At 45.8% G+C, this 21,639-nt stretch overlaps 2 protein-coding genes across 4 annotated transcripts in view; one reads left to right on the top strand and one right to left on the bottom strand.

The window, feature by feature from the left end:
- Positions 1–585: 585 nt before the first annotated feature.
- CDKN2C (cyclin dependent kinase inhibitor 2C) lies at positions 586–6,588 on the bottom strand. Of its 2 annotated transcripts, XM_030033943.1 has the most exons (3): positions 6,491–6,588; positions 5,978–6,118; positions 586–2,393 (listed from the first exon to the last, which is right to left on the bottom strand). In XM_030033943.1, exons 2-3 carry the CDS (start codon positions 6,104–6,106, stop codon positions 2,019–2,021), a joined length of 504 nt encoding a protein of 167 aa, XP_029889803.1. In that variant the 5' UTR covers positions 6,107–6,118; positions 6,491–6,588; the 3' UTR covers positions 586–2,018. The 2 variants fall into 2 exon arrangements, with proteins under 2 accessions (XP_029889803.1, XP_029889802.1); XM_030033942.1 differs by having other exon boundaries at positions 5,978–6,558.
- A 1,252-nt stretch (positions 6,589–7,840) lies between these two features.
- Positions 7,841–21,639, top strand: part of FAF1 (Fas associated factor 1) — a 177,442-nt gene continuing 163,643 nt past the window's right edge. Inside the window, exon 1 of one of the 2 annotated variants that reach the window (XM_030032718.2) lies at positions 7,841–8,279. Coding sequence is in view for 1 of the 2 variants with exons in the window: in XM_030032717.2 (XP_029888577.1) it covers positions 12,290–12,334 (45 nt within the window). In the remaining variant the exon portion in view is untranslated. Of the gene's footprint in view, positions 8,280–12,039; positions 12,335–21,639 lie in introns of those variants that run through there. The other variant, XM_030032717.2, reaches the window with a different exon arrangement.

Below are 21,639 nucleotides of genomic sequence, written 5' to 3'. Positions count from 1 at the left end.
ACCGTGGTGTGACACGTCCCGGCTTTAAACGTGAACTCCTGGCATGCCGTAAAACCCGCTATTTCTGACTACGCGGGGCATTTTTCTCGGAAAAGCAGTTGTTTTCTTAAGCCACTAATTAAACTTCGGCTCAGCGTAAGTTAAATGCTGGTGGAGCTCAAAACGGGTCTGGGATGAGGGGGGTTTTAGCGGCACAGGTGAAAAATAAGGGAGAAAGATGAATATTACCTTTCGGTGTTCACCTCTGCTGTAGCAGCGAACGGGAGAAATCCTGGTGGTAGCGCGGATTTCTGCTTTATAAGAGGAGAGCAGGGCACTGGTTGTGGAGAAGGAAAAAGCTTGGAGCATCCTCCAGGACATGCGGGAAGGGAGACGGATAGCAACAGGGAGTGGTTTGGGTCACTTCACCTCGGGGACCTGCGGATTACGTTGCTCGGTTTTAATATTTCAGCCGGGTTTAGTGCTCTTTATACCGGGTATTTTGCGGGTTGTTTCCCCAGTCATGCATCCTGTGTGCCGCGCTGCTTGGGTTAATGATCTCTAGATCCCTTGTGAACAGAAAGTGACAACAAAAGGGCGCAAAACTTCATATTTCACAGAGGTTTTTAATCAGAAAACACAGCAGTGTGACAGAGCGTATAGTGAACGTGACAGACAGTTTCAGCAAATTACTTTTTACTTGAAAACGGTAGCGACCGATTTTGTGGGGCTAAAATATATATATATTTTTTTGGAAGAGTTAAAATCTAAACTAACGTACACCCCTCCTCTTTTACGTGCTGTTTTAAGTACTATTCATTCTGCATTGATTTAAAACCTTCTCTTTTGCGCAATTAAAATTTAGACTATTCAAAGTAAAGCACTTTACACTGCCCATCTGTCCAACAACTAGATCCTGTACAAATGTTAAAAGTTTCATACTAAACTTCTTTCCATGCTGTGCTGAGCATCGTTAGCTCCTGTTGTAGCCGGAGAGGTAAAGGAGTTTGGGTCTGATGAACACTCGCGGCTGTATTGCAATGGAAAATTTTCAATGGTTAAATTGTGTTTTACGTGCAAGCAATAACATAACTTCCCGACTATCAAACGTGCTGCTTCCTAAATGTCACCGTATTCAAACATTCCTGTTTTGTGAGACGCATCTATCGTTAAAATAGTTTATTTCCAGGCAAAAGAGAGTAGTCGGTGGAAAGCAAAAATTTCGTAAAGAGCATCTAAACTGCACTCAGCTTCCGAAGCGACCAGAAAACTTGTTGTATTGCTGCCTTCGTGTCCTCTTGCCTCTGACAATGGTTCTCTGCTGCTTGTTTTGAAACTAGAAAAAACGCCTTGTTCAGCGCACAGTAAACACGAACTACCAAACTGAGCTGTTTAAAACCTCTGGCAATCACGAAAACACCACTTACGCTGTTTCTGGTAACTAAATTCAAAACCAGCTTGGTGAAAGTTTAAATACACAGAGGGGGAAAGTGTCATCTACATTCGGAAAGTAAGCGACCTACTTCTACAAGCTCCCGTTAGTGTCAAAATGCAGCTATTACCCAAAGCCCCGAAGCGCCATCCCCTGTCCTCAGGCCAAGGAGCCTTCGACTTCAAGCTCTGCTTAAAAAAGGGCCGGCGACATTAAGCTTGTGCATATGTAGCTCTTGTGTTAATGACTTAATGCGAAAGACCTAAAATAAGTTGTAAAACGCGATACTGGAAAACTAGGCGTGAGCGACCGACAGAGACGCGGCTGGGTCTGTGAGTATTTTGTAAATGGCAGGTGTAAGAAGTTGCTGGGAGCGCGGGTTTAGACCGTTGCCATTTTCTCCAAACCCACCTCTAGGCTTAAGCTACCAGCCGTTCAAAAAAAAAAAAAAAAAAAAAAAATAGAAGTAAGGTTGCAACAAACGTTATCAGAAAGGAGCGCGGAGAAAAACCAAAAAAAAAAAAAAAAGAAAAAGAAAAAAAAAAGGGCAAAAAAGGCGGCGGCCGAAAGCCTTAACGTCCAGAGGAGAGCGCGTCCGAGCCGGGCTTCAATCCGCGGGCGCGGGGCAGCGGCGGCTGTCCTCCAAGAGCTTCAGCACGGCGGACCGCTTGTAGAGCTTGGCCAGGTCGTAGGCGGTCGCCCCCCGCTTGTTGCGGTGGCCCACCTTGCAGTCGGCGCGCGCCAGCAGGACCTCCACCACCCGCGCGTGGCCCTCGCGGGCCGCCAAGTGCAGGGGCAGGTTGCCCTCGTCGTCCTCCACGTTCACGTCGGCTTGGAACTCCAGCAGAGCCTGCAAAGTGTCCGCAAACCCCTCTCTGGCTACGTCGTGAATGACGGCGAAGCCGGTACTGTCTTTCAGGTTGGGGTCGGCCCCGCTGAGGAGCAAACGCCTGGCGATTTTGGGGTCCCCGAGCTTCATCACCTGGGGAGGAAGAGGAAGAGTTGAGTGCCGGGGGGGGGGGGTCCCTTCTCTCAGCCCCGGGGGCAGAGCCCCCGCTCTCGGCCCCGGGCTGCCTCACGGCTCCAGCCCCGTTCCAGGCGGGGAGGAGAGCCCCGCCGCGCCCGCCCCGGCGCTCCCTTTGCGGTAGGTGGTTTTTACTAAACCCGGTGAAATCGGGAAGGCTGTTAGCATCTCGCTGGGAAGAGCTCTCTGCCCCAGAGATTCGTGGCTGAAATAGGCGGTGCGGAATGGGGATGTAATAACTCTCTTCTTTTTTTTTTTTTTTTTTTTTTAACGTGGGTTATCTCGGTTTCTTACCATACGAAAATTAAGTCTGGTTCGGTTCTATTTGCCTAAGTATTGAGACACCCCTGCCTTACTGTTTAAGCTCGTTAAACAGCAAATATAGGGTCTCTGAGGAACAGATATTTTACCTCAGCAACAGCAAAAGTAGAACGTGGTTTTATAAGCTCTCAGGTGTTTACATTGTCTGTGCATTTTCATAAAACAAATATTTGGACTGTACCATGGCTCTGTCTGCTAAGAAAAATAAATGCCAGAAGAAATTTTTCTCCCCAATATTTGTGTTTCCTTATGTCACCCAAAAAGGAGAAGTCAAAAGGAATGTTTCAAAGTTCCAGAAGCTTTCTTCTATAACCACTGTATTGTACTATACTTTCATAATTTCACTATAAGTAAACTGTGGCTATATTCTGTCGTTAAAAACATCCCCTTTTAAAAAAAAAAAAAACAACAATAATTGGATTTTGTGACTGTTTCTCTCAGGAAAAAAAAAAACTTCTTTGAATTTTCTCGATTGCGTCATAAAACTATCACAATTAGAACGCAAATGTCTCTTATTTGGGACTTAACAGCTTGCACCGATTTCCCCCAAATTCCTCAATTTTTGTTTGCACAAAGACTTTCAAAAATGAACACGCTAATGTGTAATCTCCAGCCTATAGGCAATATTTTCCTGTCCTTGCAATTAGTCTCACTGTAAGTGTCAACTTCGAAAAAAAAAAAAAAAACCAACCCCTAAACCCCCAACCTTTTTTATTTCCTTAGAAACGTCCACACATTGATTTGAAAATCTTGGTTAAAAAAATCATCTGCATAAAAGAGCATTACAGTGCATTACATTTAGCATAATGTACAATTTCTACAAGGGATTTGCTGAAAACATCTCCTGGTGAAAATACATATCAGGCTTTTTAAGAAAAGCAAGCTAAAATAAATATAATTAGCGCAGCGTTTGGACCGTAAAGCAGCCCAGTGTATTATATCTACAGACAAGAGCAAAAGTGCAGATAAGACAGGCTGGGATTCAGGGAAAGGGATTTCTCTGTGCCCCAAGGCTTCCAGCTCCGCATGTGCCATTTCTTTCACTTCTGACCAGAGATGGAAGAGATGTAAAAGAAAACAAGAGCATTGTGATCTCTCTTTCTTTAGTAAAATCTGGACATTTTGATCTCTTTTTGAGAGCCCAGGCTGTATTATTTGTGAATTCAGAGCATGTATTTGGTTTAAGTGGGAGTTTTCTGTGCTCAGGCTAGGGGACTGAAGGCTTCAGTTAGAGATGCGGGGGGGGGCGGGGGAGAAAAAATCATATAAAAGGTGATGCTATTGGGACGTGGGCTACAACTGGGCAGCAAATGCCCTTTCTTTTGCAAAGTTTCACTCGGGGGGAGGGAGGCAAAGAAGGAGAAAGCCTTAATTGAATAAGTCTGACGAAGAGCACAAGGGCAGGACATGTATTTGAGGCCTGCATAGGTACACTTCATCAGAAACAAAAAGTACAGAGCAAGACGAGCTGAGCAGCTGTTTAATTAAACATAAATGCTGAAGAAAAATATAAATTCATTGCTATTAATATAGGAGCCTCCTCTCCGTTTTAATTGAGGGAGAGATTATGGAGAGATTATCTCAGTTGTGGAGAGTGCACTGACAGAGAACTCTTTCGAGCGTGGTCACGCACCCACAGCACATTTCGGGATGATACATATTGAAAATAAGGCGACAGATTCTCCTGGTTTGATTTTTGTTGTGGTTCATTAACTCAGTTACGATTAGGCAGCGATCAGAAGTATTGTTAGGACACGGATGCATGTTTAATATAGCTGGATGCTATGTCATTGTGTAAAATATGCCTTAATTCAGGATACGGACAGTTAGCTGCTTTTAGACAGAAAAATAAAATACATTACTGTAGGACAAATCGGTTTTCAGCCCTCGTCCCGAGGATAAACCAGCGAGCTAAATGTTTCCTGCTTTCTTAAAGAAGTTACTTTGTGTAAGTTTTTAATTTAAATCCTTTCACTCTCTCAAAAGTTGCTGCAAGTGCCTGCACTGCCATGCGATGCCCTATTTAGGTGCTAACAGGACAGAGAGGAGCTCACAGACCTCCAGCTCCAGCGAATTTGTCAAAAAGGGGTCACTCCTGCTTTTTTAGCAAGAGGTACTTATTTTCCAGCCCTTACATTTTGATGTTAAGCCAAAAAGCTGTAAATATCTCGAGTACACTCGCAAGCTCTATGCTCTTTAAAAACCCAATTTCAGAAATTACTGTCGTGGTTTTGGGGGAGGGGGGAGAGGAGCTAACAAACGATTTTTCTAATGTGGGAAATTAAAAAGACCTATAGCTCCACTTCCATGTTTCATTACTTATACCTTAAGTACAAATCACCACAATTTCCCCCCCCCTCCGGATTTCTAAATCACTTCTTTCACTATTCGGTAGGTATTCTAGCCTTTTCGCCATCATTATCTGATATTATGAAAAGCAAAATCTTTCATCAGCTCCAATAGTTCGCAGTTGGACGAGTTCCAACTCCTGCCTGCACAGCCACACACTTAAAAATTAGGACATAGCACCCTATACGATCAGAAAGGAAATAGCTGGAACCGGTGCCCTGCTAGCCGATCTCAAAAAGCAAATTTGTCAGCCTTAATTCTGAATGGAAAAGCAAGTGGTTCAGCTGGAACCCTGACTCGTAGGGCTCACTCTTAATGTACATCGAAGGTCCTCGGTTCTGAGCAGCATGCTTCCCAACGAGAAAGGTCATTCCTCCCAAACAGCGCATAAAGGAAAAGTACCGTCTACAGCAGAAACCCAGAAGCGAGACAAGTCACGCTTGGAAAGCATATCGCAGGGAAAAAAGAAAAAAAAAAAAGGAGAGAAAAAAAGATAAATCCTAAGCTTCAGCGAACAGCACGTTTGTGTTTACAGACCTGCTATGAAATCCTGCTCACCTAAGCTGATTTCTTTTCATCTCAGCTCTTTCATTCCTTGCCTCCTCCCCACGAAGTTACAAAATATTAGCAAACTCGTAGCCCGTCTGACATTGAGGGTGATCCCCGACTGAAATAATGGTTTTGACCAGTTTTATTTCAAGTACGTCATTTTAGGGAGTTGGAGCCACTAAAGTTATAAAATATGGCATCCAACGAGTTTGAAAAACCACTCGAATTTCATCCACCAGCCTGTTCAAAACGTTGTCTTTTTTGGAAACCCGGGTCACGTAGGTACCAGTGATGAAATATTTTCTCCCTCTCTGGATACCAACCTGCAGCGCAGTCCTCCCAAATCCATTTTGTGCATTGACGTTTACATTCTTTTGCAACAAATTAGTAAGTTGCACTAGGTCCCCCTTGGCAGCCGCGGACGCCAGCTCGTTCCCAGAAGGCTCGGCCATTCTTTAGGGTGACTGACGATCGGAAAAAAGATGAGATTTTTTTTTTTTTTTTTTTTAACCAGGCATGGCATCGGAGACTGACAGAAGGATTGGGATGGTTAATCTTCTGGAGTAGACCTTGTAGTAAATACTCGTAAAAAACCTCCTTGCCAAGAGCCCGCCCCTAACTCACACGTGATTATTCAGCAAAACTGCAGCTCCACTTGAAAGAAGATTTCTTCGCTTCCACATATAGAGCAACTCCTATTAAAGACTTTGGCCACTTTCGGGGGGGGGGGTAGACTAATAGCTATGTAATATATTATATATGTTAGAGGTAACGTATATACACGTACACCGGAGACTCACTCAGACCCGAGATCTTTGAAGAAGAAGACAACCCACCCTGTTCACAGTCGGGATCGGAGACTTAGCAGCAGCAGCAGCAGCAGCAGCTCCGAGGAAAAGTCTTCCGTAGCAGTGTCCGTCCAAGTCCCGCTCGGGATCCCCCCTTTCATCCCACACCGCCGCCTCTAGTCCGGGCCGAGCAGGGACGAGAAGGACGAGCCGCGCCCGCGGAGGGCCGGCCGCGGCGGCGGCGGCAGCGGCTGCCCGCCCGCCGGCTTCGCTCCCTCGGCGCTCTCGCTCCCCGCAGCGGCTTCGCTCCCGCCGCCCCGCGCAGCCTCCGCGCAGCGGCCGGGCGCGATCCCGCCCGCCGGCGGCTCCGGAGCATCCAGGAGGGCGGCGGCGGGTCCGCGGGCCTGGCGGTGGCGGCCGGGGAGAGGAGGGGGGCTGGAGGGGGAACCGGGGCGGGGGGAGCCGGAGGCGGGGGGGGGGGGGGGGGACGGACCCGCCGCGTACCGCCGCCCGCGCTCAAGGCGCGGAGGAGCCGCGGAACGGGACCGGCCCCGCCGCCCGCCGGGGCCCCGCCGCCGCTCCCCGGCGACAGCCGCGCCTCTCGCCCCGGCCGGGGAGCGGAGGGCGAGCTCCGGGCGGGGGCAGGGGCTGCGCCGGTGCCCGCCGCTGCCCCGGCCCGGCCGTGCTCGGCAGCCTCCCGGCGCGCAGTGACAGCCGCCGCTCGCCTCCTCTTTCAACTTCGCGAAATAAAGCTGCACTTGCCGGTCCGCGGTCGCTGCCTCCGCCCGCGACTTTGCGCTCCCCCTTTTTTAAGCACAAACAATCGCTACTTCTGTTTCCTACGGACACGAAGCCGGTTTCTCTCTCCCCCCCCCCCCCCCCGCTCTTTTTTTTTTTTTTTTTAACCTCATCAGCTTTTTTTGAAAAGAAAAAAAATTTGAGCGCTTTTTGAGTTGAAACACCCGCCCACATTTTAACGGCAGAGATTTAAGGAGGCGCGGCGGAGTTACAGCGCGGCCGGGCAGGAAGGCCTGCAGCGGCGCGCACCCGCCCCTCGCCCGGCCCCGGGGCCCCGGCCCGCAAGCCCCGGCCCCGGCCCCGGCCCCGGCGCAGCGCGGCTACTTGTGTCGTTCCCCTCGCCGTGCAGCTCGGGCACGGCACTGCCCCGCCACAGCCATAACAGTCAGGGTGCTTTTAGGAGGAGCGCTGCTGAGGCCTAGGGAGAAAAAAATGGGAGGGGGGGGGTGGTGTTGGAAATGAAAGGAAAAAAAAAAAAAAAAAGGAGGTTTTAGCACCGGGAGCCGCCGCGCCCCGGCGGGAGGATCGGGGGTCGGGGGAGCTCGGTGGGCGGCCTCCCGTCCGGCGCTTCCCCCCGGGCGGTCTCCACCTGCCCGCGGGGGGAGCGGCCCCGGCCCCACCGGCCTCGCTCGGCCCCCGGCGGGGCAGCGGCTCCGGGGCCCGGGGTGCACCCCGGCAGAGACGCGGGCTCCTCTCCCTAAGGACAAGGTCAAGGAGGAAGGGTCAATGTCAAGTTGTCTTAGCGGTGGAAGGAGACCGTCCGCGGCAGCACACGCCTCGCTTGCCGCTTTCCTGGCGTCCTTGATTGATGTGAAAGTGCCATTTTGGGGGGGGGGGGAAGGCACCCAGCCGCCGAGAAGACGCGAGGGCTTCGCTTTTCCTGCCGAGGGCGAGGGAGCGAGGACGGTACGGTCCGGAGATGTCGTTGCCGCTCCGCCTAAGGGCACTCGATGTCTTAAAACTGCTTTAATGGCCGGATTGCTTTAAGTTTCAGGGACCCTCGGGAGGCTGAAGTCCGCCGAAGCGAACCCTCCGAGAGGTAAGGCGCAATGCCACGGCTCCCCGAGAAGCACCCGTAACCTCTCGGTGGCAGAGGCGATCCGCTCGTCTGTTTTCTGCGTGACCGCTACGGGAAAGCGAATTTGAATGTAAACACGCGTGAGGCAGCCCGGGGAGGTGCGTTAGTGAGGGAACCTGCCCGGCGGTCACAGCGGCTCCTCCCGCGCCGCTCTGCGGAGGAAACCTGCCGCGGCCAGCCGGGCAGGGGCGGGAGGCGGCCGGGGCCTGACTTCCAGAGACAGAACCAGTTTTACTGGGATGAACCTGCAGCCCGGGCAGCTGGAGGAAGGCGGGATGACTTCTGCTCCTGGCTCTCCTTCCAACTGCGGTTGCTTCTTGCTTCGCAATTACGTTTTCCCGTTCTGATTCCCACACTTGTTTGTGGAAATACAAGGGTGACAGGTAACGAGCCGCCCGCCCACGGAGCAGGGAAAGCAGCTTTGCTCGAATTATCAACTGACCCTCACTCACGCTCCCGCTAAAGGGGGGAAAAAAGCGCGTAATTTTGAAGGGCCTCACTACGGTAATTCTCGGCCAGAAGTAAGAGTGCTAACGGTTTTGTAAACAAAAATACGAACGATAATTTCCCTCCAAGTTAACTCTAGAACTATATGCATATAAATAGCATCCATATATTCAAATATAGTTGCTTTTCTGCATGGGGAAGGAATTTATATGCAAAACTTCGAACATTCAGTCAGATGGCTTATAAATGACTTATTTCGTGACTGATCAGTGCCTAAAATCCACAGGCTTTGGTGGCATTACCTGTTGCCAACTTCTTGCAGAATTAGACCTGCAAGTCTTACAACAGTCTCCCATTTTCTTTTTCTGTTTGGTGGGGTTTTTTTTCTTTTTTTTTTGGTTTGGTTTACAGTTCAGAATAAAGCCCCCATCTTCTGTTCATCACACGACATAAAAATAATTAAGTAACGTGTAGCTGGGGTGCTGCAGGCCTCCTGCAAGTAAAGCTGCCTGGCCAGAAAATGCTGTCAAACCTCCTTCACCGTGTGGGTCTGTCAAAAATCTTTGCAGAAAGCAGCTCGTTAATCCTCATCATTTCCTCTCAAGAATGATAAAGGTACCCCTCCTAAAACAGAAAGAGTTGCCCCAATCGGCTCCAAAATCAGCAGCCAAAACACCTTCTGGAGGGAGGTATTATCGCCGGGTATCACAAGGAGGAGGAAAATAAGTGAAAATAAGCGGCTCTAATGTGTCTGACACTCGTTGGAGGGGATAAAAAACCCACCTCAAGTGGCTTGGAGTGAGGGGTTTTGAGAAGAATAGAAACTTTCGCTGTGACTTGACCGTGAACTTTCTGTGATGTGGGGCACGTGCAGCTTTTCACCTTTTCTTCATGTTCTGGATCAATTCCTTCCTGTTTTGATCTAATATAGATATCATTATTTAAAATATGGCTGTAATAGATGTGAATGCCGTGTAACTAATCTTGACAACATACCTATAGCTTCAATTCGTGCCAGGAATTAATTGGCTTTAATCCAATTGCTAAAACTCGCTTTTCAGCCTTTATTATAGTTACTCTCTAGTAATGTGTGGGTGGATTTGTTTGTAATTTAGCATAGGCTGTCCCTGGCATTGCACCATACCCGTACCTAGTACGGAACTGCCTGTAACATCAACCCGGTGGAAAAAAAAAAAAGGGCAGGTGTGAGGGTAATTGCTTTATCATCCCTCCGGTCGGTGGTGGGGAGCTCGAATTGTTAAGCTAACGTCAGTGGGCAATAAAAACCCCTTGGCAAACCCTGCCAACATAAACTAGGGCAGGAACAGGATAAAACAGAAAATCCAACTTCTCTGACGCTCTGGCTTTGCATCGTAAGTGGCGTTTCAGCGTGGCCTCAACCTGCCCGGAGACCCTGAATGACTCCGCCGCCGCCGCCAGTCCCCCGCCCCAGCCGCCCTGCAGCCCACGCTCCCCAGAAGCGCCCGCAAACAATTCCCAGGAGCAGTTTTCTTGGGAACATGGACTCTCCTGAAGGTACAGTTTAACTTTTCATACGTCCCTATCCGCACGCAGCCTTTGTTCCCGGTCTCTCCCCACCGACGGACCCCGCCACGGTGGGCGGTCGTGCTGTGTCCCGTGTCCCCGTCCCCCCCTCCCCGCCGCTCTCCTCTCCCTGGTGCCAGCCCGGCGGCTGCGGCAGGCAGCAGGGAGCTCGCAGGCTCTGAAAAACTCGTCTATAACCCTCGCGGACGGAGGAGAAAAACTATAATAAAGAACGGTGTTTCCTAAAAACGGCAAAATAACTTGGTTCCAAGATTATCATCATGGAGCTTTATTAGCTAATAGGAAAGGTGCTCGATGTACCTGTGACCTTAGGTAGCTGCGACACCCATACAAAGAACAGAGGGACCGATTAGCAAATTGGTGTCCGAATGCGCGTTTGTGTTTCACGTCAGTGCTAAGGGGGTAGGTGAACGGCATCAGGTTGTAGGAGGCAGACTTAAAAAGCATTAATTACAGCTAGATTTGCATTACTTAAAAAAAAAAAATTATCCACGGTATATAAGGCAATTGCATCTTACAGAGCTGGAGTGCTAAGCTTGAGTGAGGGCCGCTGTGCAGATCACGGTCTGTCGGCTCAGAAACCTGTGAAAAATGCTTTTCCTTCTTTGAGAGAAGCACGAAGACGGGGAAAATCACCGTTTTACCGAGCTCACCCCCTCCTCCATGGCCCCAATCGGTGCATGCCCCCCGCCCCGGGGAGGTTCGGGTCACTCTGCGAGCCCGAAGTTACGGGTTGTCAGAGCAGACGCAAACCGCTCCGGGGACTGAGCCGCTGTATTCACCCACGCCATCCCGCCCTGTCACCGGGGACGCGGAGGGATGCCCCGCTCCCGCACCGGGAGGCAGAGCCGCCCTCCGGCCGGCGGCTGCGGCGGCCCTTGTTTCCCCCCCCCCCCCCCCCCCCCCCGCCCGCCCCGCGGATGGCGGGCCCGAGCCGGGCTGCCTGCAGTCAGGGCCGCACCGACCCGTTAGGCCGCAGCCGGCGGCCGAGCCCAGCCGGGCCACCCCGCGCCGCCGCCGGGCCCGAGGAGCAGCCGCCGCCGCCAACCGCCGGGGACGGGGACGGGGGTCAGCCCCCGGGGCAGCGCTGCCCTCGGCCGGGCCGAGCCGGGGGCCGGCGGCGGCTCGGAGGAGCCGCCCCCGTCCTCTGAGGCCGGGCCGGGGCCGCAGCCGTTGACTCCCGGGAGGCCGAGGCGGTCGGTCGCCTCAGGAAAGTCCCGCGCGCCGGCCGCGGAGCTCCCTCCGCCGCTCGCCCGGACCGACCGACCGACCGACCGACCGGGCGCCCGTGACCCCGCGACCCGGCGCCGGCACCTTCCGCCGGCTCAGCGGCGGGGGCTCCTCTCGCGCCCCCTCCCCATCTCTCCTCTCCTCTCCTCTCCCTTCCCGCGGGAACCGGGGCCGCGGGGGGGGGGGGGGGGGCGGCGGTGGGCAGCGGCCGCCGGTGACCGCCGGCTGCCGGGAAGGCGCGGCCCCACCCCCTCCCCCGGCTTCGCGAGCGCTTGACAGGAGGGTGGTCACGTGCCGGCCGCAAAGCGCCTCTTTGCGACCTCAATGACAGGCAAAATGTGCGACAGGCGCTGTGGAGGCAGGGAGGGAGCGGCGCTGCCTCCTCCTCCTCCTCCTCCTCCTCTTCCTCCTCCTCCTTCTTCTTCTCCTCCTCCTCCTCCTCCTCTCCGGGCCAGCAGCTGAGGCAGCGCTGCCCGCTCCCGGCCCCGGCCCGCTCCCGGCCCCCTGCCCGCCTCTCTCCTCCCTTCCCTTCCCCTCCCCTTCTCTACCCGCCGCCGCCGCGCCCCGACCGCCGCGGAGCTGCCAGGTGGGGCAGCCCGGGGGCGCCGCGGGAGCCTGAGAGGAGCCCGGCGCCTCGATGAGCTCCTAGCTCCCACCCTGCCCCGTCCTCGCCGGCAGCAGCTCCAGGTGCGCGGGTCAGAGCGGAGCCGGGGACGCAGCTGGCTGCAATGGCGTCCAACATGGACCGAGAAATGATATTGGCTGATTTCCAGGTAAATTTCAAGCCGCCGCCGCCACGCAACCGTGGCCTCTCGCTGCTTTTCTCTTTCTCCTCGTTGCTGTGCTGCTTGTTCTTTGTGGGAAGGTCCGGGGTGGCGGGTGTGAAGCCCACCCTCCAACGCCTCCGCTCTTTCTTTCTTTCTTTCTTTCTTTTTTTTTTTTTTTTTTTGTCAGAAATGGGGAACATGTGCCCTTTTCTCTCAAGGTGCGTGAACAAAATGTCTTTAACTTAGAGAGTTTCCGTTTTTAATAAAAAAAAAAAAAAGCAAGCTTTTTTCACCCACTTTGCTTGTTCAAACCCTCTACAACTACCCAGGCCCTGGGACAGCTGTGAGCCAGCTCACTTGGAAGAGGCAAATGCCAGGGAGGATACAAAACTCATCGCTCCTCATGATTTGTCACAGTGTTTGTAATGAATCACTTACCGGTACTACAGATTAACGCTGAACAGAGGTGTTTCCATTATAACATCAACACTAACTTCATGGTTGCCTCAGCCTATGACTGTTGTAATGATGGTAAAACTCTTCCCACCCCATTCCAAACAACATGTTTGTGTAGAAAGGAGGAATATGCCCTTAAAAGTTCTTTGTCACCTTCTCTTCTCCCTACAAAAGGGTTATAACTTAACTTCAAACTCTTAAATCTTATTGCCAGAATAAAGTCTTTCTCTAAATAAAAGTGATGTGTTCGGGAGCCTGGTTAATCTGTTCAGTATATTGTTTCTTAATATCGCTTGTTTCTGTATTGTTTTTCTGAGAATAAGTAAACAAACAAGTGGAAGATACCTGCATTTGAAATAGTGGGGAGAGCCAAAAGCAGCTTGGAAGGGTATCAGATTATATTTGTGTATACCTTTTAATATTTGCTTTTCAATCAAATTTTTTTTTTTTTTTTTAAGCTTTGTCCATTTGCAGCAGTTATTCTTACATGGGTAGGCTCCTGGATATTCTGGGATTGAGTTGTAAAACTGCTGTTTGTATGTTCAACTTTTTAAAAGACTGTTTCTCAGCTGTTAGCAGTGAAACTATTTCATTTAGTTTAAAAAAAGTAATCCATTCACTCTGTGTGTGTGTTTAACAAGAATGTCTCTTTGGAATTACAGGTAGGGTGACTGTAGTGTACATTATGTAATTCCTCTTTTGCAAAAGGAATCTGATATCTCAGTGACGTAACATGCGGAGTTCCCAGCTGATAACAGGGAAGTGTTTTCCCTTTCTGTACCTGAGTATCTTACATCCATATTTATTAAAATGTTTAACAAATGTTTCTATAATGATCATTTATTTTGTTGTTCTTGGAGATACTTTTGTGTGCATAAGGAGTGATGTCTCAATTTTGAGGCTGGGGTTTCATAAAGGAGTTCTTCCAGTAACAATACACCGTGTAAAAGGAAACTGGGACCCCAATTCTGCACTCGTGCTAGTGGAGACAGACTCTTATGGAATCCCACATTATTAGCTGAAACGGGTTTACATTCAGGAATCCCAGATGATGATTAAGTTAGTGGCTGGTGAATGTAAGATTTTTTTTTTTTTTTTAATAGCTTTTTCAGTCTGTATCCACTTTCCAAGTTTTTAGTGTCAATGGTATTTTGCAGTTCTGCAGTATTTTTGTGCTTGGGTTTTGAAACCAATTAATAAAGGTGTAAGAGCACCTGCAGTGTTTGGTACCACGAACACAAGTAAGTATTATTGCAGACTTGCAGATGGGCAGTGGAGTCACAGAAACCAGCTGTAGATCAAGGACGACATAATGTGTCTGAACCTAGGACCCAGGAAATATTTTATCATGTAACAATGCTTATTTAAAAAGAACCCAAACCTTTTCCTCTTGTATTTCAGCAGACAACTTTGTTTTTCTGTTTCGTGATCTTTTTTTTTTTTTTTTTTTTTAAATAATATCAAGTTTCTCCCTGATTCTGAAACACTGAACTGTCATTTGTCATGCTGTTAAGGCTTCAGATTAGTAAAGGACAATGTCAGTCATTATTAGGCCTCGTATCTTTAGACTGTTACAAAATGGTAAAGGATTTTGGGTATTTTAAATACTTGATGGAATTTACAACTCACTCACTAAGACTTTAAAATGGAAAATAAAACATGTGCGAAGTAATTCTGCATGATTTTCCCTTCTATATTTTCTGTACCTTTTAATTAATAAATAAGTTTCTCAGAGTTCTGCTGCCATCTTCTATATTTGTGTGAGGTATCTTGTTGAAGAATGTTGTGCGCATTGGAAATTTTAAAAGAAATTTTTTGTAGCTTTGTTCAGCTAATCTTTGCTGAATTAAATTGGGAGGGAAACTTCCATCACCATTTCAGCCTCGCCTTTCCCAAGTTATGTTTAAGAGGCATAGAGCAGTGGTCTTTGAACTTTTAAAACTTGAAAGGGTTTTCCATCCCCATAAAAAAATTTTCAGTGAAGGTGTAAGTATACTGATGTTTGTGCTTTTGCGAAGCTTTCATGGACTTAGTTTGTATCTTTCAAAGCCATTAGGGATTTTGCCATTGATTTCAACTAGAGCAGGATCTTGTATTGCATTTGGTTTTTACTTTTAGCTCTGATAGTTGTAACAGGTTACTTCTTCATTCTGAGGTACTAGAGAGAAACACTTTTAAGAAATATTTTGTATATATACATATATATATACATACAAACATTGAATAATTTTATAAAATATTTTACCTATAGAGTAAAACACAGTAAGTGATCTACCAAAATATTTATTCTTAATGTCTCAAAACAATTTAAGCCTGTTCTGTGTGGTTTATAATTATTTTTTTTCCCTTCCCTTTTTTAATGAGGTTACTGTATGCTACCCAAGGAGTACAAAGTACATATTCATGCATGTGGGCTGTATAAGCAGCCTGTCAAACTTTTCCTTCTTAGGCCCTCACTTAGGAAAGATTATGCAGAAGTTTAGCTTTATACATGAGTAGTCTGATTGTTTTCAGTGGAAGCAGCTAAAGTAGTGGAGTTAAGCACACAAACAAGTTTTAGCTGTTTTACTGAAATGCAATTCAGAATTTCTCCACAAAGTGTCATTGCATATAGGAAAAACTCCGTAGGAAAAAAAACAACAACTTGTGTTTGTAGCATAAATTCTTTTAAAAAGGTAACTGTATTTGAATTGGTAAAAGAGTGATGCCGCAACATACCTCACATACTGGGGGAAATAAGGACATATAATTTCTCCCAATTTTTGTTGACATCTCTGTTCTTTTGTTTGCAGTGTTTAACTGCAAAATGTTCTTCCATCTCCAGTGGGATACCCAGGTACTCACATGATACAGATATATTCATGATGTATGCAGTTTGGGATCCACTTTTCATTATAAAGAAACTAGGTATTTCTTTTTTTTTTTTCTTTTATTTTCTTTTTTTTTAAAATTGCAAACTTTAGTTGCATTGAATTAGTTAAATTGGCATAGTTAAAATGTTCAGGAATGAAAAACAATCTTTGAGTATTGGCTGAAGTGTCAGATGTCGACATTTTTGTATGCTAGCACTTTTCCTTTGTTTTTTACAGCTTCATTTAGGATGGGGACTAAAATCAGCAAGAATACTTCTTTGTCATTATAAGTTATGTCCACCTATAGGATCACTTTATTCATGTTATGTGGTTGTCCTCACAACAACTCTAAATGTAGAGTGGGCCTAAGGGTTGGAGTTGTGAGCTCCTGAGTGTCCATATATTTCAAGAACATCTGGCACATGAAGCTTCAGAAGGAAATTTTTCATGGAATTCACAGTTTTCAGTGACCAAATAAATAAGTAGCTCAAGGTTTGGTCTGGGTGGGAAGGCTTCAGAGTGGAATAGCAAAACTCAAAAAATCCCTGCTCCCATTGAAACAACAGATATCTAAGAATTCTCTTCTACTTCCCTCTGTCTTTCATCTGTGTTAATTGTGAAATAAAGTTATGTGAGGTTTTTTCTTTTTACAGTTTTTTTTTTTTTTAAACTGAGTAATAGGCTACTTTGGTATGATTAACACGCTTGTATATAAAAATACCCTTTTTTGAATCTTCACCTTTGTGTCAATCTTTTTCATAAAACCAGAGGTTTGTGGGAGGAGCAAGGGGGAACGGGGAAGGAAGAACCTCATTGCCATCAGTTACAGAAAGGTGAGAAAGCATGCTAGATAATCATGTTTTCAGTTATAAAATTGACCATGACATTGATACATCAGGTTATTATTCTTAATTTTATTTAAAAAAAATGTAACCATAATTCAAACTACTCATTTCCTTCTGGAATAGCTAAAATTACAGAAACTGGAGAATCTTTTTCAGTTGGAAGTTGACACAGTGCTGTTAAGTAACTGACAAGATAACAAGATATACTTTTAAAGATTTTTTTTTTTTGGTGGTTATGAAAATTATCTGTCTGCTTTAGCCCTGTACAAGATTATCTCTGTTATGCACACTGTTTTCACTGTCTAACAGTCTATGTGCAGAATTTACGTGTGTATTAATTTTTTGGAGGGGTGCTAAGGGAGCTTTGCTTTCTTCTGTTTGTGTTGGCATGCTGGCTCAGATTTTCTGTCACTTTTAAGTTATTGCCACTATGAAAATTTGATGGGTGAAAAAGGTAGGCAGATACCAGAACAGCTTTGAGGCAGTACTGTTGATTCTTGCCCTGGACCGTGGCTTATGCTGGGGGCTGGAAAGAGTGTTTCAACCATTTTATGTAAGAGTAAACCATCCACAAAGGGGTTTTGAACAAACAGCAAACTTGATGTCCTTAATGTTGATTTCTGAAAGAAATTGTGTTGTTTTGTCATTAAAGCATTGGAGCAGAAAGGACTGTTCTTGATTTCTTTGCAGACTTTCTGTGAAGTGTTCGGCAATTCAGTTGGAACAAGGTCTTCAACAAAAGACAGGTGCTGAAGAGACTTCCAATCAAAGTTTAAATCTTTGGAAAGTGTCCTCCAACTTATGTTTAAAGTTCTTGGGGGCCTACATTTTCATCAGAAAGTCTCCCTAGGCACCTAAATATCTGGATTTATATGTGTTCAGATCTGTCTGAGCTTAAAACCTCAGTCTTGCTCATACCAAACTGTTCTTTTGTCTGGCCTCTCGGTAGAATATAATGCGGTGGGTGCTCCCAGAGCACACCTGCTAGACTGAGCTCTGCAGCTCTCTCCGTAGTAGTAGGAAGGAAATCCAGTACTCTGTAGATTAGAAATCAGGGTTTGGGATAGACAGGTTTGTTTCTACAACCCCCTCATACTGGGTATCTTTAGGTAAAAGTGGGCTCTGCTAGGTTTCTAATAGTTAGGTGTCAAGGTACTCAGCACTGCTTCACCTGAGCTTTTTTTTGTGGATATAGGTTACTATATCCTTAGCTAAACTTTGAAATAGTTAACAGGGCTGTTTTTCAGTGTGAAAAAGAGGACCTTAGGATACTGTAGGACGGTGAAGCTCATACCTATGAGGTCTCTTAATTTACATTTTGATTATAATTCTTTTTAATCCTTGTTGCTTTTTATCGCATCTTGTAATTTTGTGCATTACACTGTCAGTAACAGCGTTGGAACTGGTAGTTGGACCTCTTGGTTTGCAACACAATTGGTTTTGTTTGCTGTAAATGGCCTTAGGGTCAAGAGACACGATAAAAGCATACTGCATGCTTAGTGTGTTTTAATTTGGTTATTTTCATTGTTGTCTGCTACCAAGACCATCGCTTGTATTAACTTGTCCTTTGTGTGTTTCTGAAGAATCAACAGTTTAATTTCTTTAGATACTTTTAGACTCAGCTGTAATTCCAAAGCTCACGTTCATCAGAACAAAGCTAGTTTGATTTACTAGTCACTTTTCTGGCCTTTAAACTGAAGGCGAAGTGGATTCCAGAGTCACAAATAAGAAATTGGAGTAAGAGCAATGTCCATTTAGAAACATGATAACTTGGATGTTTCCACTGATAGCTGTTTATGGAAAAGCCAGCTAATTTCTCTTATATAAGGACAGATATTTAATTAGAAATACTACCTGACATTTACAGAGAAGAAAGAGGATACTATGATTGGTGTGCATTACAGCCCTGCTGTAAGAACCTAAACAGTTTACCACTGGAGCACTGGTTCATCTTTAGAAAGAGGTTTATGCTGTTCTTTTCATTCAATTACCTTGAAAAGACTCTTCACATCATAGTAAACATGTCACCATTTCCATCAGCCCATTCATATAGGTATTTGGGTTAGTAGGTCACTGAAACAGATTGAGAGGTGGTAGCTGCAGGATCCTTTTACAAATGCCATGACAACTAATACTAATTATAATATTGAAATTATTAATTATATGTACTCCTAGAGGCTAGGAATGTGCTTTCATTGAGAGATAATGTGGAAGTTATTTGACACATTGAAAAGAAAATATGGCTAATATTTCTTGGTAAGCAAAGATCATTTAAAGTAAACACACTTACCGAGTTCATGTTTTTGTGTGGAAGGAGGTGTGGGAAAGGAGAGGATGAGGATTTGAGTAGAGCTGCTACATGTCTTAAGGGGTCCTGAGAATTTCCCATTTTCAGAATATTGAATTGGTGCTGGGAAGTCTGAAAGGGTAGAATTTCCCCCTCTGTTTGGACAGTTCTTATGGTTCAGTTACCGTTGCAAGCCTAGTTTTTATGTGTTTCCCTACTAGAAGCAAGAGTTAATAGCCTATTAAAGGAACCACATGGCAAATCTTTGATAGGATTTCATATTTTTCTAGTCAGTGGGTAAGTCTGTGCTTTTGTGGGGCAGCCATTAGGTGATTCCTTTCTTTTAACTACTGTAAGAACTAGAATGAAAAGCCTGGAGAAGTACCTAACATTTTATTTGTCCCTCATCATTTGGATGAAAGGAAATGACATGCTTACTGGCTGGATTGATACCTACTAATTAAGCCCATTTTTTAGAGTTGACTTGATAATGTGCAATTGTAAAAACAACTGCTCAAAGAGGAAACTAAAGCCCTAATGTATGCATTACATGTTGTTTGGTCTATCAAAGTAGTCATCTACTGGTCCTCTATGTCTAACTGGTTGAGCAGGTCTTTGTTCTGCGGGAGTAGTTATGCTTTCAAAAGATAATTCATTAAAGTTGAAGGTCTTAAGAGATGTTTTGAAACTAGAACAGACTACGTTAGCCCTCGAGTTACTTAATATAGGTTTCATATTTTACCTATTGCAGGAAACAGTTTGTAAAGACAAGAACTCCAAAACTGAGTCACCTCTATTATTATTATTTTTTTTAAAGGTCAGGTTGTTTGTGTGAGCAAATATCAAAGGTGCCATATCAGCTCAGGTCGAAGACCCAGCTGGCCTAATGTCTCATCTGCAGCAGTGGCTGGCTCTTAGGAAAGAACTGAAAGAAACAGGATTTGAATGGATTTGCCTCATCCTAGTTTCTGGAAGTCAGCACTGTAAGACCTTGATGATGGGGTTTGTTATAAGACTTTTGGAAATGAACTGTGTCAGCTTGAGTTAGTCCTGTGTTCTTCAACTCACCGAGTTCCTCAGAGGCATCTGAGTAGTTTTGTGATGTGTGAGTTTGCTCTGTAGAAGCTGTGTTCGCTTTTCCTCAGTATGTCATATATATTCATGTATATACTAATTCTATTCTATATACTTTATTGGCATTTCTGCTATTTCTTATGGTACAGAAGTCAAATGTGTCTGAACTGTAGAAATCTTAATGCCTTCTGGTTTGCACCCCAATAAAATTCACCAAAAAGCTAATGTCAACACTGTGGGAATGTGAGGTTGATTTAACCTTTAGTTAAGGCTGATTTAAAGAGCAGTCTGTGTAAAAAAAACAAAACAAAACAAAATTCATATTTCAGTTCCTTGAAAATTTTGGGGACTATCATATGGTCCTGGTGGTTTGTTCTATATGTCTCTGCTGACACTTTAGGATGAGAGACTTCTCTGTAAAGACCAGCTTTGTTATACGATGGTCCCCAAGTTTCTCTGTAGTGAATATGAGTGCACAGAATTAATTTAGCTTTTACGATATGCCCTTACCTTCTTTGAATACTTCTTTAGTATCTTCTTCCTTTGCTCCCACTGACTTGCTGGCAGGCTTCCTTGTCCTGATGCTTTTAAAAGCTGATATAATTTTTACGTCTTTAGAGAAATTTTTTTTTTTTTTTTAGCAGTCCTTGTTGGCCTGCATTATGGTATGACCTGTGCTTTGCTGGGATTTGACTGTTCTTCTGTTTCCCTATTTTGGATACCATTTCCAGGTTTTGAAGAATATGTCTGTTCCTTGTGCTCCTGTTCTTTACCAAAAACATATGAGCGTTTGTGGAATGTTGAGGAAAATATTTTTTGTATGGATTAGTACTCTTCCTTTGTGTGCTTGTCTACAAAGTGGCTTTTATTTACTCTTCAGTTGTTTTTAAGGTTCTACTACTTCTGAGGCAATGAGGAGAAAGGAGATGACTACAGATATCCAGTAAGCAAAAGTGTGTGTGTGACCCCAGCAGTTCTTTTCTGTTTTCTATCAGTTTTTCTTCTCATGTGATAAAGTATAAGATACTGTAAAAGCAAAATGACTGGGATTCAGGAAATCATTGGGTTTTTACCTTCACTGAGATACTTTTAATAAAGTATTAAACAAGCAGAGAACTTTTGGGATAACTCTAACTAAAGCTTTTTGTAGTTGTTGGGTAAAGGCTGTCTTCAGTCCTCAGAAAAGACAAATGGGTTTAGTAGTCCAGAGTACTAATTAATGGGTACTGACTTTTGTTTTGGTTTGGTTTTTAATTCAGTTTGAGCACTGCTCTTTGTGTGTAGCGCATGTGGCTTAAACGCTAGAGTGTTACCACGGGGCTTGGGAGGCTAGAGTTCATGTCTTGGCTCAGCTCATGGGCTTCCCAGGGATGTGCGTTCGTGGTATTCTGGAAGCAGAATGTGCTCCAGAGTCTTGAGAGTGTTCAAAGTCTGCTGGAAACCATTTGAAAGTGGTTAGTGTGGTGCCAAGTTAGCTAGTTCTGCTAAGAAGTGGTTAGAGCTTCATGCTACCGGTTTAGACTTTGTACCCTGCTTGCTTTGTTCAGAAGGCTTGCAGTCATCTCGGAGCATGGGCAAAGTTCGCTCTTGTCTGCTTGGTAACTAATAGGTAGAAATGTCTTCTGTGACCTTCAGAAATATAATTTTTTCTTTTTTTACTCCCCATTCCTTCTGTAGAAAGGGGCTAATGCTTCCTTACTTCGGAGTGTTGCTTAAAGTGGTGCGCAAATAGTACAACGATGAAGCTTGGTAAATAGTTGGGGGTGGGAGTTGAAACGCATTGGGCAAAACTTTAGC

Source organism: Aquila chrysaetos, chromosome 12, assembly GCF_900496995.4.
Source record: "Aquila chrysaetos chrysaetos chromosome 12, bAquChr1.4, whole genome shotgun sequence".
In the NCBI taxonomy this organism is placed as follows: domain Eukaryota; kingdom Metazoa; phylum Chordata; class Aves; order Accipitriformes; family Accipitridae; genus Aquila; species Aquila chrysaetos.
Note: the sequence above shows the minus strand (reverse complement) of the source record. Positions and strands in the feature narration are given on the sequence as shown.

What these genes read in the sequence shown, in the direction of transcription:
- CDKN2C (XM_030033943.1), bottom strand. Translation starts at nt 6,106, where the DNA reads ATGGCCGAGCCTTCTGGGAACGAGCTGGCGTCCGCGGCTGCCAAGGGG. An exon ending in TTGGGAGGACTGCGCTGCAG is followed by an intron (nt 2,394 to 5,977) that starts GTTGGTATCCAG and finishes CTTCCTCCCCAG; the next exon opens with GTGATGAAGCTCGGGGACCC.